The 13,137-nt window shown below is 41.8% G+C and overlaps 1 protein-coding gene across 4 annotated transcripts in view; it reads right to left on the bottom strand.

Moving 5' to 3' along the window:
- The window catches only part of FAT1 (FAT atypical cadherin 1), a 122,023-nt gene that overhangs the window by 95,092 nt on the left and 13,794 nt on the right, over positions 1-13,137 (bottom strand). For all 4 annotated transcript variants that reach the window (XM_022571047.3, XM_089903664.1, XM_022571048.3 and 1 more), the window contains exon 2: positions 8,049-11,328. In XM_022571047.3, the coding sequence (XP_022426755.2) occupies positions 8,049-11,310 (3,262 nt within the window). In that variant the 5' untranslated portion in view covers positions 11,311-11,328. The remainder of the gene's footprint in view (positions 1-8,048; positions 11,329-13,137) is intronic.

Genomic DNA, 13,137 nt, shown 5'->3' on the forward strand with positions numbered 1-13,137 from the left:
CAAGTTTACTAGGGCATCACAGGCTATGCTGAAGAGCTGGGACTTCATGTAATAGGGACACTAAAAGCTTTAAGGAAGAGTCCGTGGAGATGGAACGCCCCTGCTTAAGAACCATCTCTGTATTACCAGAACACCCTCAGCGGGTCACACCTTAAACCACATCAATTCCTATGACACTACTTAATTTAAAAATATGTATGTATGGGGACTTCCCTGGTGGTGCACTAGTTAAGACTCCGCCTTAGCTCCAGGGGACGCAGGTTCCCCGACCAGGGGAACTAAGATCCCACATGCTGCGGGGCAACTAAGCCCGCGCACTGCAATGAAGAGCCCATGCAGCCAAGTAAATAAATATTAAAATATATATGTATACAAATATTTCAAAATTCAATGAACAGAGTATATTACCATCTAATTCTACTCAAGAATTACTGTGATGATCTAATGAGACAATAAAAGAGCTTAGAATAGGGTTAGTACACAGTAAGCATTCAATAAATGTTAACTATAATTATATACTGATGGTGATAAATATGAAGAAAGTAAGATAAGCGCACAATATGGCTAAACCAGCACAAATTAGAAAGAAGTCTTAAGAAACTACAGAAATAGCTGGGTAACTTTTAACAAAAAAAAAAGAAAAAATCAACTGGGCTAAATTAAAAAGACCATATTTGGTAGACTTTCTCCAGCATAAAATAAATAGACACGTCTAAAGATTCTCTTTCAACAGGTCAGTTTACTCAGCTACTTGGAGGCCTAGCAATGAAACAGGTTCAATATGACAGCAGATATTCTGAGGGGAGAAAGAGTACTTCAATTGCCAAGGCAAGTTAGTTGATAAGACTGGCCCTTGAAGTATATATGTGAATGGTTTTGACTTTTATCACTGCCGTTAAACTGGATAACTGCCAATTCAACACGTTTAGCCATGTGCCCTTAAACAGCAATCTTTCCAAGTCCATTTATTCCCAGTAACGAACGAAGACATGAAAGACCGTGCTTTGTGGCATTGTGTCCTGTACGGTGAGAATGCACTATTTACAGCAACATGGTTTGGTTTTTTAAAAACTACGTACCATGAAGGTAGCTGCAAATAAAGGAGTACACAAAATACAAACTAACAGATAATAAATACTTGACAAACCCAGACTTATGAACTAAAACAATCCAGAGTCAAAACAACAGGAACTAAATGGTTAAGAAAAAAATCCTACATGGACAAACAGCTAAAGTTTAAGATCTACTCAATTTTCATAATTGGGCAAGGCAGGCAATACAGAAAGAACAGACTAGAGGTTAATGGGGTATTAAATCTCTATACACATATGCCTCTCATCAAGGTATGAACACTCAACTCTTCAACACTCTTAGAACATAAAGATGGTTCCCTGCCAAGAGGGTTGAGAAGCAGAACAGGTTCACTAAGGCTTTCATGCCACACACCACATGGTGGCAAGGACAATGGCTGAGGCCAAGGCATCGAGGACGACAATGCAAGACAACAACTATGAGGAGCTCCATGCAAAGAAGTGCGGGTTAAGCCAGATTCAGCTACTATGTGCATTAAACTGGTTTCAAAGGTTAGCCAGGACCCTAACAACCACCTAAAACAAGGTTTCCATGAAAAGAGGCTTCAACTAACATCCAGTACAGTTCACACAGGCAGCATTTTTATTCATGAGAAGGTCATACTTTCACAACTGAAAACACAGGTGAGACACCCGTCCATCTCCACTAGACATGGAAGCTCACGATATTACTCAACATGATTCACCTGCTACTAATCAGTTCAGTGCAATAATCTTAAATTGTTTAAATGCTACCACTCTGTAACGCTAAAATCCTGTTCTACTAAATGTGCCGAAGAGCAATACATCGTTCTGAGGAAAAAATGAAGGAGGAAGATTCTTGGAGTCAATACTCCTTCAAGACCAAGCCTCAAATTTAGGATTGAAGGGTCCAGCCCAGCCCAGCCCAGTCCACCCCCATTCAGCCCAGAATCCCACTCAACTTTAAATGGGCTCCCTTGGGGCATCTCAAGACCACTCACTCTTGAGTAAGAGGCAGTCCCATGCAGTGTTTGCATGCACACGCTCCCTAGTTCTGCCACTTAGTACTCAAGTGGTTTTAGGCAACTTATTTAACCTGTGAACATTTCCTCATCGGTAACATAGGGACAACAGTAACTATCTGGTGCTTGTGAGGATTAAATAAACTAATACATATAGAGTGCTTAGAACAGCACTGGTTGTGACACTCAACAAGTCTCTGTGGTTTGTTATTACAATGACGCCCCTCATCGTTACTGTCATTATCGCCGAAAGCATGCAGCCAGAGAGCATACTTCAAGTTGTTTCCACCGCATCCCCCCCAGGTTCTGGCCCTCACACATCATTTAGGATTGTATCAGGGCACTGCACGCCTTCCTCCACCACATGCTGCTAAACAACGTAACACCACCTGGAATCACAGGGCTTTATATCCCCACCCCTCTTCCAGCCACACTCACTCGGTACTTTAAGCATCAACTCGTTAAATATCATACAAATAACTAAAGAAAAGCTGATCCTCTGTTTCCTCTTAAAACAAAATGGAATTTCCTTAGGATTTCTAATAAGATCCTATTTTCACCTTAAAATACTCCTGCTTCAAAGGAGGGTCCCTTCCCCAGTGGGATTATTACCACGCCCTCCCTGCCCTGACTCAGATTCACAGATTCTTTACTTCCAGACACAGCAAGAGCACACTATCATCACATAATTTCTGCCAAAGCCCGATTTTTCAATCTCACTGTTGGCTAGGAAATCAGTTTCTTTTCTCTTCAACTTTCTGAGGAGGAGAACAAAAAGAAAGAACAGGACAGCAGCTGTGGCCACTTAAGGGAGGAGATGGCAACACAAAAGCTCTTTCATCAGCAAATTTCTTCACTCCCTAACGGGCCTCCCACCAGTATCTATTTAAGTTCCTGCTGCCCGGAATTCTAGACCCAGCTCCTGGTCCCACCACACTTCTAGCGGCCACCCAGCTCTCAGCCACTCTTACAGACTTTTGGGTCATGATGCTTGAGCCCATTAAGAGCCTTTCTCTACATTCTAGTTTCTGTCATGAGAGAAGTGGCCCTAGGAAAAAACACAGGTCCCTGGCTGTATGCAGAATATCCTACTTGGGAAAAGGTTTTTTAAACTTGAGTGAATAACTAAAATAATAATTAAATACTCAGAGTTCTGCCAAACCAGACAGAATCCCCAGAAACATTTTCCCTCTCACTGAAGTCAACAATAAGGTTAGTCTGGACTGGAATTCCCTTCTGTTCCCATTACACAGACTCATTCCTCCTGCATCCCGTAAGGCATGCCAGGAGCCAGTCTCCAAACGGGTGATCCAGGAATGGTGCAATAACGCTCCCCTGTAATGAGAATGTAGCCAGGTTCTCTCAAGAAAAATGTAGTCCTTATTCTGCCTCCCATATTTCATGAACAGTGATTTATCTTGTTGCAACAGCTGTACTTCCATATTAATTCATTCCAAGTCTTTTCATCAAAATGTAAATTTCAATCCTGAAAGCAGGATTGGGAGTCTAAGAGTAACACAGCACTAATAAGTTCAGAAATTTGCTTTTATCTTAGTTTAATACTTGGTCTCCCCGAATATGTAGAGTCACAAGGGGAAAACACTCCAGCTTGGCTGCACTACACTACAACAGCCAAACTGAACCAAAGTACTCCACGCAGAAGGGAAAACATACCTAAAAGACATCCTGTTACAATACAGACATGGGTGCAACAGAGCTCAACTAATAAACACTGCTTCAATACCAGGTCCTATTAACAAATGAAAAGAAACTTTTGGCCAAGCATTTTGCTGGGTTTTTTTTTTTTTTTTTTTTGCGGTACGCGGGCCTCTCACTGTCGTGGCCTATCCCGTTGTGGAGCACAGGCTCCGCGGCATGTGGGATCTTCCCGGACCGGGGCACGAACCCATGTCCCCTGCATCGGCAGGCAGACTCTCAACCACTGCGCCACCAGGGAAGCCCAACATTTTGCTAGTTTTAAAAATTATCCTTAGTTTTAAAAATTAGCAAAAACCCGCAACGTTTTACTTGGTGCTCAAGTAATAATTAACTTGGATGGGTCCTCATCAGCCAAGAACACTAAGCTGAATTTATTCCACAGATCTCCAGGAGGAAGCCCCAAGATTCTACGCTGCTCAACTCTGAAGCCTACAACAAGGCAACCAGGAATGTATTGGAAGTGAGAATGGGGTGAACGCTGAGAAGTATAAAGTCAGGAAAATAAAAACCTAAATGTGAAATTACACATGCTTCCAAGATACGTATTCCACTAACATTTCTGTTAAACCTGCTTTACAACCCTCACTGTAGATTTTAAGGAGACAAAAAGGGAAGAATCTTAATTAGAGCACTGGAGATTGGCTCTCTAACAAGACTGACTTTCTAAATAGTGTTTCACCTAACACTCAACCTTTCCAAACCTCAAATGGACAAGCAATCGTGTGGGCTTGGATTTATCAGAACAGTTAACTAACAGCTAGCAGCCTCTCCAGGAAAAGCATATGACACAGTGAGAGATTATCTGATGAGTCAAATGACTGTCACCCCCATACTGCAAGTACGTGTTGCCTCCCTGCAAAGCCAATTAGCAAAAGATGCACAAAATTCAGTTGACAGGGCTGTTCCTCCAACTACATATTTTAGGTAGTCCATAGAATTTCCATTTCCAAAGAAAACAACTTGTCAGGGGATGTTTTCAAATTTAAGTAGGCTTTTTTTTTTTTTTAAAGAAAAAGGAGGATCTTAAAAATAATAACTAAATTCAGATAGCTGAATATATCCTCTGTTCTATGAGAAGCATACAAATGATATGCGTATGTGACAATGTTGAAATAGGTAAAACACCACAAAAACTCGGTTATATTATTCAACCAACACTACAGAATTTAAAGTTAAGTCAAAGGCAGAAAGCAAACAGACCATGAGATGGGCAGGTTCGTGGGCTCCACACCCACAGCAGCTCTGTACAGGCCCACAGACATCAACCCCATACGAAACGTATCCCTAGAGGAGAAAGGAGGCTCAGCAGAAACGGGCAAGGAGCAGAGACTGAAGTTCTTGAAAGGTGCTAATGAACCCAAACTGGGCCAGGCCAACTCCAATTCACACCGGAGTTTTACTGCTGTGTCCTACGGGGTGCCCAATGGTGTCCCTGAACTGCCCCTACGTTTCTTCATCTGACAGGAACCTCTCCACACTTCCCACCTGCCTTCAAAATCAGCGAGACAAACCCCACATGAAAAATTAACACATCTAATTTTAGTATTTCTGCTGCACAAACATACTGACTTTTCATGAAAGAATTCTATACTATGATACCAAGTGCCTTGCCAGGGGTCTCTGGAAAATAACTTGGGCTGATAATTCTACTGCCAAAAAGAAAATATCTTGCAATGTATAAATATTATTACATCACCTTTATTCAATTTCAAAAAGCACACAAACATAAATGTGCTGCGTGCTATGTATTTTCCTCTGTAAAGCAAGGACTGCGCAATAGATGACACCTAGAAATTGCCAATTTTTCTCTCACCTTTAAATCTCAATCTTTATACCAATGCATAACAGTTCCTACCCCACTGCCCATAATCCCAACTCATCCCCTGCCCTCTCACTAAGTTACCACTGGAAAAGTCTGGCACTGCCGTTCAGCTTGAAAACTACTATAAATTATATATTTCAGAATAAATACTGCGTTGTTCAGTTGGTTGGTTACCCCACCTCCCTTGATAGTAAGAATATCCCAGTCTCTTAAATTTACAGACGAAAAATATTAGTTTCTAAATAGGTCTTTAAAAAGCAACAATAAAAATACTCTTCTCACTTGAAAGAAAAAAATCCAAAAGGCTGTGCTCATATAATTTAAGACATCAACGAAATGTAAATTAAGATTTTGTTTCTATTTTCTGTCTGAACTTTAACTTCCAACAGTTCTCTTCACAGGCTTTCAAAGCCCACCTTGGAAAAGAAAAAAATAGGAAAAATTGTCCTTATGAAATTCACAAAAACACTTCATAGTTTCAGCTTCAGTTACTAAATCCTGGGTATTTTTTTATGTTGCCATTGTACCTGAAAACTAATTCATATCAGAGAGTATGAAAAGAAAAAAGATCCATTCTACTCTTCAGATGGGTGATTACTAACTGCTGCTGGTGATGCTATTTTCTCTTGAATTGGACCATTACAGGTATTTCAGATGAGTAGCATGTAATCTGCAGATCTGTACACATGCTAGTGGTATATAATTCACTAGAAAAAGAACCCCCTGAATAAACAAAAACACATTAAAAATTGTAGTCTCTAAAATCGCTTATTTCCAGGACAATAATTATTTTTCATGTGCTATACACCTATTAGATATGGGAGTATTGACTGAAGAACTTATTTGTGGTTATTACTGAATAAAAACTTAAAGGTTTAATGTAATTAGAAAAATACCCCTTTTAGAACGCACATATTCATAAAGGAAACATCAATGAGATTAATAAACAAACTAAACCCCACCTATGGCTGATTACTGCTGTGATTACCCAGTTTCCTTCTATTTCCACTAGCATTCTCAGAAAGCAGAACATTCAAAGCGAAAATAATCATTAATTTACTCATTCAGTCTTTAACCATTTAATGAGCAGCTTCTACGCGCCAGGCACTTTTTGCTAGGTGCTGAGGACAGAAAATACATGAGCTAAAAGCCCATCCTTAAAGGTGGTTCTGGGCTGAACTGTGTCCCCCAAGATTCATGTGCTGAAGTTCTAAATTCCCAGTACCTCAAAACATGACCGTACTTGGAGACAGGGCCTTAAAAGAGATAAAGCAGTTAAAATGAGGTCATTAGGGAGTGGTCCCCTATGACTGGTATCCTTACAAGAAGAGATGAGGACACAAACACACAGAGGGAAGATCATGTGATGTCACAGGGGGAAGATGGCCAACTACAAGCCAAGGAGAGAGGACTCAGAAGAAACCTACTCTGCCTTGATCTTTGACTTCTAACCTCCAGAATTGGGAGAAAATAAATTTCTCTTGTTTAAGCCACCCAGTCTGTGGCAGACCTTTGTTACAGCTGCCCCAGCAAACTAATACCACAGCTCATGCCCCATCAAAGGAGACTGATATATAACTATAAACTCTGTGAAAGGCAGCTAAATTTGAGATATGTACAAAATGTAAAAAAAAAAAAATACACACTCTAGCATAAATTGGCTATCCTGGATGTTCTGGTTTTTAGGACCTTATTCTAGGGGAAAGAATATCGTAACAGAGCATTGTTACCATTTCCAAGAGACATTAAATAGACTCTAACACATGTTATTTCACTTTATGCCCACATAAATCTTACAGTAATTTTGAGTGTCCCCATCTTAAAGATGGAGAAAGTCAGTTTTAAAAAGGTAATCAACTTGTCCAGACCACCAAATTAACACCTGAAAAAGCCACAATTCAAAGCCAGGTCCCCTCAGTTTGACATTCTACAGCCTACATCTGCCTTTCAAACAAAACCCCAAGAAGGTACTAAGTCAAGCAGATCACAGCATGAAGTTTTAGAACAGTCTTCTCTCTGTGCACTGCCTAATTTGCAGGTGTGCACGAATGTCTGAATAGCATGCTAGGTAGTGGAGTAGTCTTCTAAGTCTGCAACCTTACTAGCTGGAAAAACTCTGGAAGGGCCTCTCAAAGTTACAGCAAAACCATAAGGATGCTTCTGATAATATACAGAACAAACCTGTATATTATCAGTGGTAATGATTTCAATTTTTCTGATTTTTTTCCTACTCATTTTATGCCAACTCATTCAGGTTCCTCTAGTTCCATCCTCATGGCTTACTATACAAAGACATGTGCAACAGGACAAAAAGTATGGACATGCACTACGCCCTACCAGAAGCCAACGGGGAATTGTGAAGGAGCCAGCACATTTTTTCATTAGAAAAAAATGAAAGGGAAGAGCAAACCACAGTAATAAAAACACGCCTACCTGTTTCTTCATCTATTTTGAAAACACCAACACCAGAACCATCTCGAATGGAATAGTGGGTCTCCCCATCTCTTCCTGTGTCCTCATCATGAGCTGATACCTTCATCACTGATGAACCGACAGGGACATTTTCTTTCACTACACCCTTTTCCACAAAGCTAGGAAACACTGGTGGGTGTAAGTTCTCATTCACATCGATGACTTCAACTTCAATGTAGCAAGTGGAAGACAGAGAAATGGGCTTCCCTTTGTCTTTGGCCCTCACAGTGAGATTATACACTTGCTTCTTCTCAAAGTCCAACTGCTGTACGATTCTAACTGCTCCACTGAGCTTATCCACATCAAAGTTTCCTTCTCCGTGGTCCATAAGACTGTATCTCACCTGACTAGACTGACTTAAATCAGGATCATAGGTCTCTAACCACATGATTATGGTTCCTTCTGGAAGGTCCTCTCGAACTTTCACACGGTAATTAGGGGGAATAAACTTGGGTGGGTTGTCATTAACATCCTCTAATGATACCTTCAGAAGCACCATGGAAAGCAGCTGCGGTTCTTCTCTGGCTTGATCCCTGGCTTCAATCTTTACGTAATGCACGTGCTGTTCTTCACGATCCAAGGGGTTCACGATTTTAACCACTCCAGTCGTGCTGTCAATTGAAAATTTATCTGTGTCTGTAAGAATAGAGTATGTCACATGTCCATTGGGCCCCAGATCTTTATCTGTGGCTTCAACCTGGATGATTTCACTATTTATCTCTTTGTCTTCACTCACTTCAACGAAATAGTTCTCCTGTAAAAACTCAGGTGGGTTATCATTGGCATCCAGAACTCTGATCTCCAGAAGACGCCAAGCAGCCTTCTGTGGCAGACCAAGGTCAGACACCGTAACATTCAGGGTATATCTGTCTGTTGTTTCACGGTCAAGCGGAGATAAAATTTTGAGCATTCCTGTTTCCATGTCAATAATGAAGCAACTATCCTCATTTCCTCCAGAAATAGCATAGACCAGTTTTCCGTTGAAGCCAGTGTCCAGGTCAGTAGCATTCATGAAAATTATGCTGCAACCCACAGGATGATTTTCCTTCACCTCAATACCAGCTGGAAGAGTACTTCTAAACTGTGGTGTGTGAGCATTGACAGAGTGAGAATCAAAGAAGACATCCTCAACCTCTCCCTGACTGTGTAACTTATTGGCCTGCAGGAGTTTCTCTGCCAGCATCCTGGCCACACCAGTCTCCTCGCAGTGCAAGTTTACTGGCTTGCGAAGGGCAGCCACAGTTATGTTGATATATAATGGTGTGGCAAAATTCTCTCCATCTGTAGCTGTAATTCTCAGACTGTGAAATGACACCTTTGCTCCTAAACCATTCATGAGCGACTGCTTTAATGACAATACCCCGGAGCTGGGGTTTAAGCTGAACAAATCCAGTTCATTCCCAGCTTCAGTCTGATACCGCACCAACTGCAGTTCATCCGCGTCAATGGCAGAAACAGTGGTTATCTGCTCCCCTACACCTAGGTCCCTGGGAATTGTTCCTTCACAGTTTATCTTCTCAAACAGGGGTGTGTTGTCATTCAAGTTATTGAGAGTGAGGGTAGCAAGGATTTCAACCTCCCGGCGGTATGGCAAGCCCCAGTCTGATGCCCGAATCCTTAGAGTATAAACCCGTGGCATCAGCTCATAGTCCAAGTTCTCTGAAGTACTCACAGCACCGGTGAAATGGTTAATCACAAACGGCACGTGATTCAAATTTGCAATGCTGTAAGTCACATACCCGTTCTCACCCTCATCAGGGTCTATAGCACTCACACTCATCACCGTAGTACCAATGGGCACGTTCTCGTCAAAAGATGCTTTGTAGGCTGTCTGGGTAAATTCAGGGGGATGGCTATTTGCACTCAAGACTTTAACCAAGACTCTGGTCGAGGCTTTTCTGTCACTTGTTGTTACTTCAAGTTCAAAATGGGAGGCTTGCTGTCTTTTAATTGGTTCTAAAATGGAAATGAGACCAGTGTTGTGATTTAAACTGAATTTAGCTTTTCCAGGTGTACTTTTAAAAACATACTTCAAATGAGAATAGCTAGGTGTGGCTTGCACCATGACCACGGGTGTGCTGGGAGGAGCAAATTCACTTATTTCTGCTCTGTAAACCTCCTTTTCAAACTTGACTGGCCCAGCTTTGAACCGTGGTGAAGTCACCTGAATTACTTTTACAGAAGAGAACTGGGGAGGACTTCCTTTATCTTTCGCCTGTAGTGTCAGGTTGTAGCCGAAAGGATGACTGTCCCAATCAATGTCACCGACTGCTTTGAGTTTATACTCTTTGCTCCCTGGAGAGGTCCTCACTGTTCTAAACTGCTGAAGGAGGTCTCCTGCCACAATGCTTAAAGAAGCGACTTCCCCATTGGCACCCTGATCGCAGTCATCCACGGTTATGATGGCATACGTTGGGTCCTTCTCCAATTCCGAAGGTGATAACGTCACTGCTGTTATCACAGGAGCACACTCGTTGGCCTGCTCTACGTGAACTGTCAGCTTAGCCATGCTGCTCATACCACTGCTCCCGTACAATTTCATGCCACGGTCCACAGCAAGAATTTCCATCTCGTAGAACTTGGTCTCTGTGTAGTCAAGTCTACCAGTTAAAACTATGGTGCCACTGGTGGGGTGGATAGCAAACATGTCTGTTCGGTCTTTAAAACTGTAGTAAAATTCTCCATTGGTGCCTATGTCTGCATCCGTGGCACTGACTCTTGCAATACTGGTCCTCAGGGCTGTGTTTTCAGGTAAAGAAACACTGTACGAGGTGGGTGAGAATAATGGCCTCAAGTCATTTGTATCCAGCACTTGTACCCTGACCTTTGTTCGTGCTTCCATATTAGTATTTTTTTCAACTGCTTTGACTATCAACGTGTAATGGTCTTTCACTTCTCTATTAAGAATAGCTGTATTTCCTCCTTTGGTCCTTATTCTCAGAAAGCAAAAGTCTCCAAGAATGTACTCTTCAGCTTTGAATAGGTTTTCATTGTCTCCTGAGACAATTTTGTACCTTAACTCCCACAATGGATTTGTAATGTAAATACCCATCTTTACGGGATGCCCAACATAGGTCTTCGCTGCAGAATTTTCATGCACTGTGACATTGTACTGTAAATGTGTGAACTGTACAGGAGTTTGTTCAAGTGCTTGGCTTCCATCACTGTCTCCAAAATGCTGGAGGAGGAGCAAAAGCAGAAGCGAGGCCAAATGCCTCCCCATCGCTTAACTCCCAGGAACCTGCAACAGAAGAAAATAAGAATCATTGCTTCAGGGAAATAAAACAAACAAAAAGTGTACTTTTTTAAGGTTTTAGACCTTACTTTTTTTTTTTTTTTTTTTTTTTTTTGCGGTACGCGGGCCTCTCACTGCTGTGGCCTCTCCCGTTGCAGAGCACAGGCTCCGGACGCGCAGGCTCAGCGGCCATGGCTCACGGGCCCAGCCGCTCCGCGGCATCTGGGATCTTCCCGGACCAGGGCACGAACCTGTGTCCCCTGCATCGGCACGCGGACTCTCAACCACTGTGCCACCAGGGAAGCCCAGACCTCACATTTTAATAAAGTATTTTCCATCTACACAGAATATGAATAAATGCAATAGTTTTCCAATATAAGTATCAATATTGCTAATATTTCTAGAATTACTAAGTTTAAGAACAATTTTTTTTATTTTAATGACTCAAAGAATCCTAAAGAGCATCAGATGAAGGTCTTCCAGCTGCAACAACTACATTGTATTCCTGCACTTCAATCTTCAAGGCAAGTATAAGCCACTGCTAAAAAAGGGAGTGAACATTGTTTCCATTTACTTGTATATAATAAATGAAGTGCTCAAAAGCTCACAGACTTGATGCTACTACAGTATCCTGAGCATGGGACACTTCGGACAGCTAACAACCAAAAAAACTCTCAACAGTGGTTTTATATAACCTCTCATAATGATAGCTTGTAATCTCTCCTAGAAATTTATCCTGAAATTATATTATTTCTTTATAAGAATGATTAAGTTGACTCCCTACATAATATAGGGTTTACTATCTCATTTAGCACTGTATTAACTATTTAAAGGTATTAAAATAAATATATCACCAAGTTTAATACTGAAGTCATTTCTGAACCAACAAACTGAGCCCCAAACAGTCAGTTTACAAAAGGCAAGAGCTTGATGTCAAACAGAACTTGCCCTCCCTAAACCAGGGACACAAATCTTGGCAACATCACTGCTGTATCACCACTGCTGCCAACAGCCAGTGCACAGAGGGTCCGCTGTCTTCGGGGCACTGAACAACCCATCACCCAAACACAAGACACACGCACAAAGCTAAATCATCTAAGCAAACATGCGTAGAGGGGCCCAATCAACGCAGCAAGGTGGAAGGCACTGCAGGGAGGTCCAAGGGTGAGGTGGGCGGAAAGAGGACATGTGAGAAAGGGGTACCCTGAACCAGTGGGAAGGCAGGCAGTTCACTGGGCTGAGGCCTGGCGGGGGAGGACAATCGCTTTCAGAGCAGCTGTTCCCCTAAATGCCAACGTAATTCACCTCATAAACGAACGGAGCTTCACAAACGTCCGAGCATGGTCAGAAGAGGACAGCGCTGCAGCCCTGGCAAAGGACCTCTCAGATGAATTTTCGGGAAATGGGACTGCTCCCCAAGGTAAGAGAAACAGCAGACTGAAGGGCTGGCCAAACAGCCAAGGGAAATTAGCATGGCAACTTTAATTTACAGTACCTTAACTCAGCCAACTGCCAACTTTGCCCCATTAATCATTTCATTAAGGAAAAAAAGAAAAAACCTGATACGCTGAAGGCAATGAGAAGCTTAATTGGTACTGAATCCTGTCCAAGTCGGGCACCCTAACTTGTGCTTTAGCAACCATGACTTCTCAGCAGATAAAGTCAGGAAATGAGACAGAATTTTTGGCCTCTAGAACAACATTTAAGATTTAAACAAAATAAGAAGACAATCTTTTCCCAAAACTACCTCTTAATTTGGTCAACAGTTTTAATACTCAGGGAAATTTGAGGATTATGTAACAAACCGATAATTTT

The sequence above is a fragment of the Delphinapterus leucas genome, chromosome 21, assembly GCF_059928025.1.
Source record: "Delphinapterus leucas isolate spDelLeu-1000000601 "Yukka" chromosome 21, BTC_Dleu_Yukka2, whole genome shotgun sequence".
In the NCBI taxonomy this organism is placed as follows: domain Eukaryota; kingdom Metazoa; phylum Chordata; class Mammalia; order Artiodactyla; family Monodontidae; genus Delphinapterus; species Delphinapterus leucas.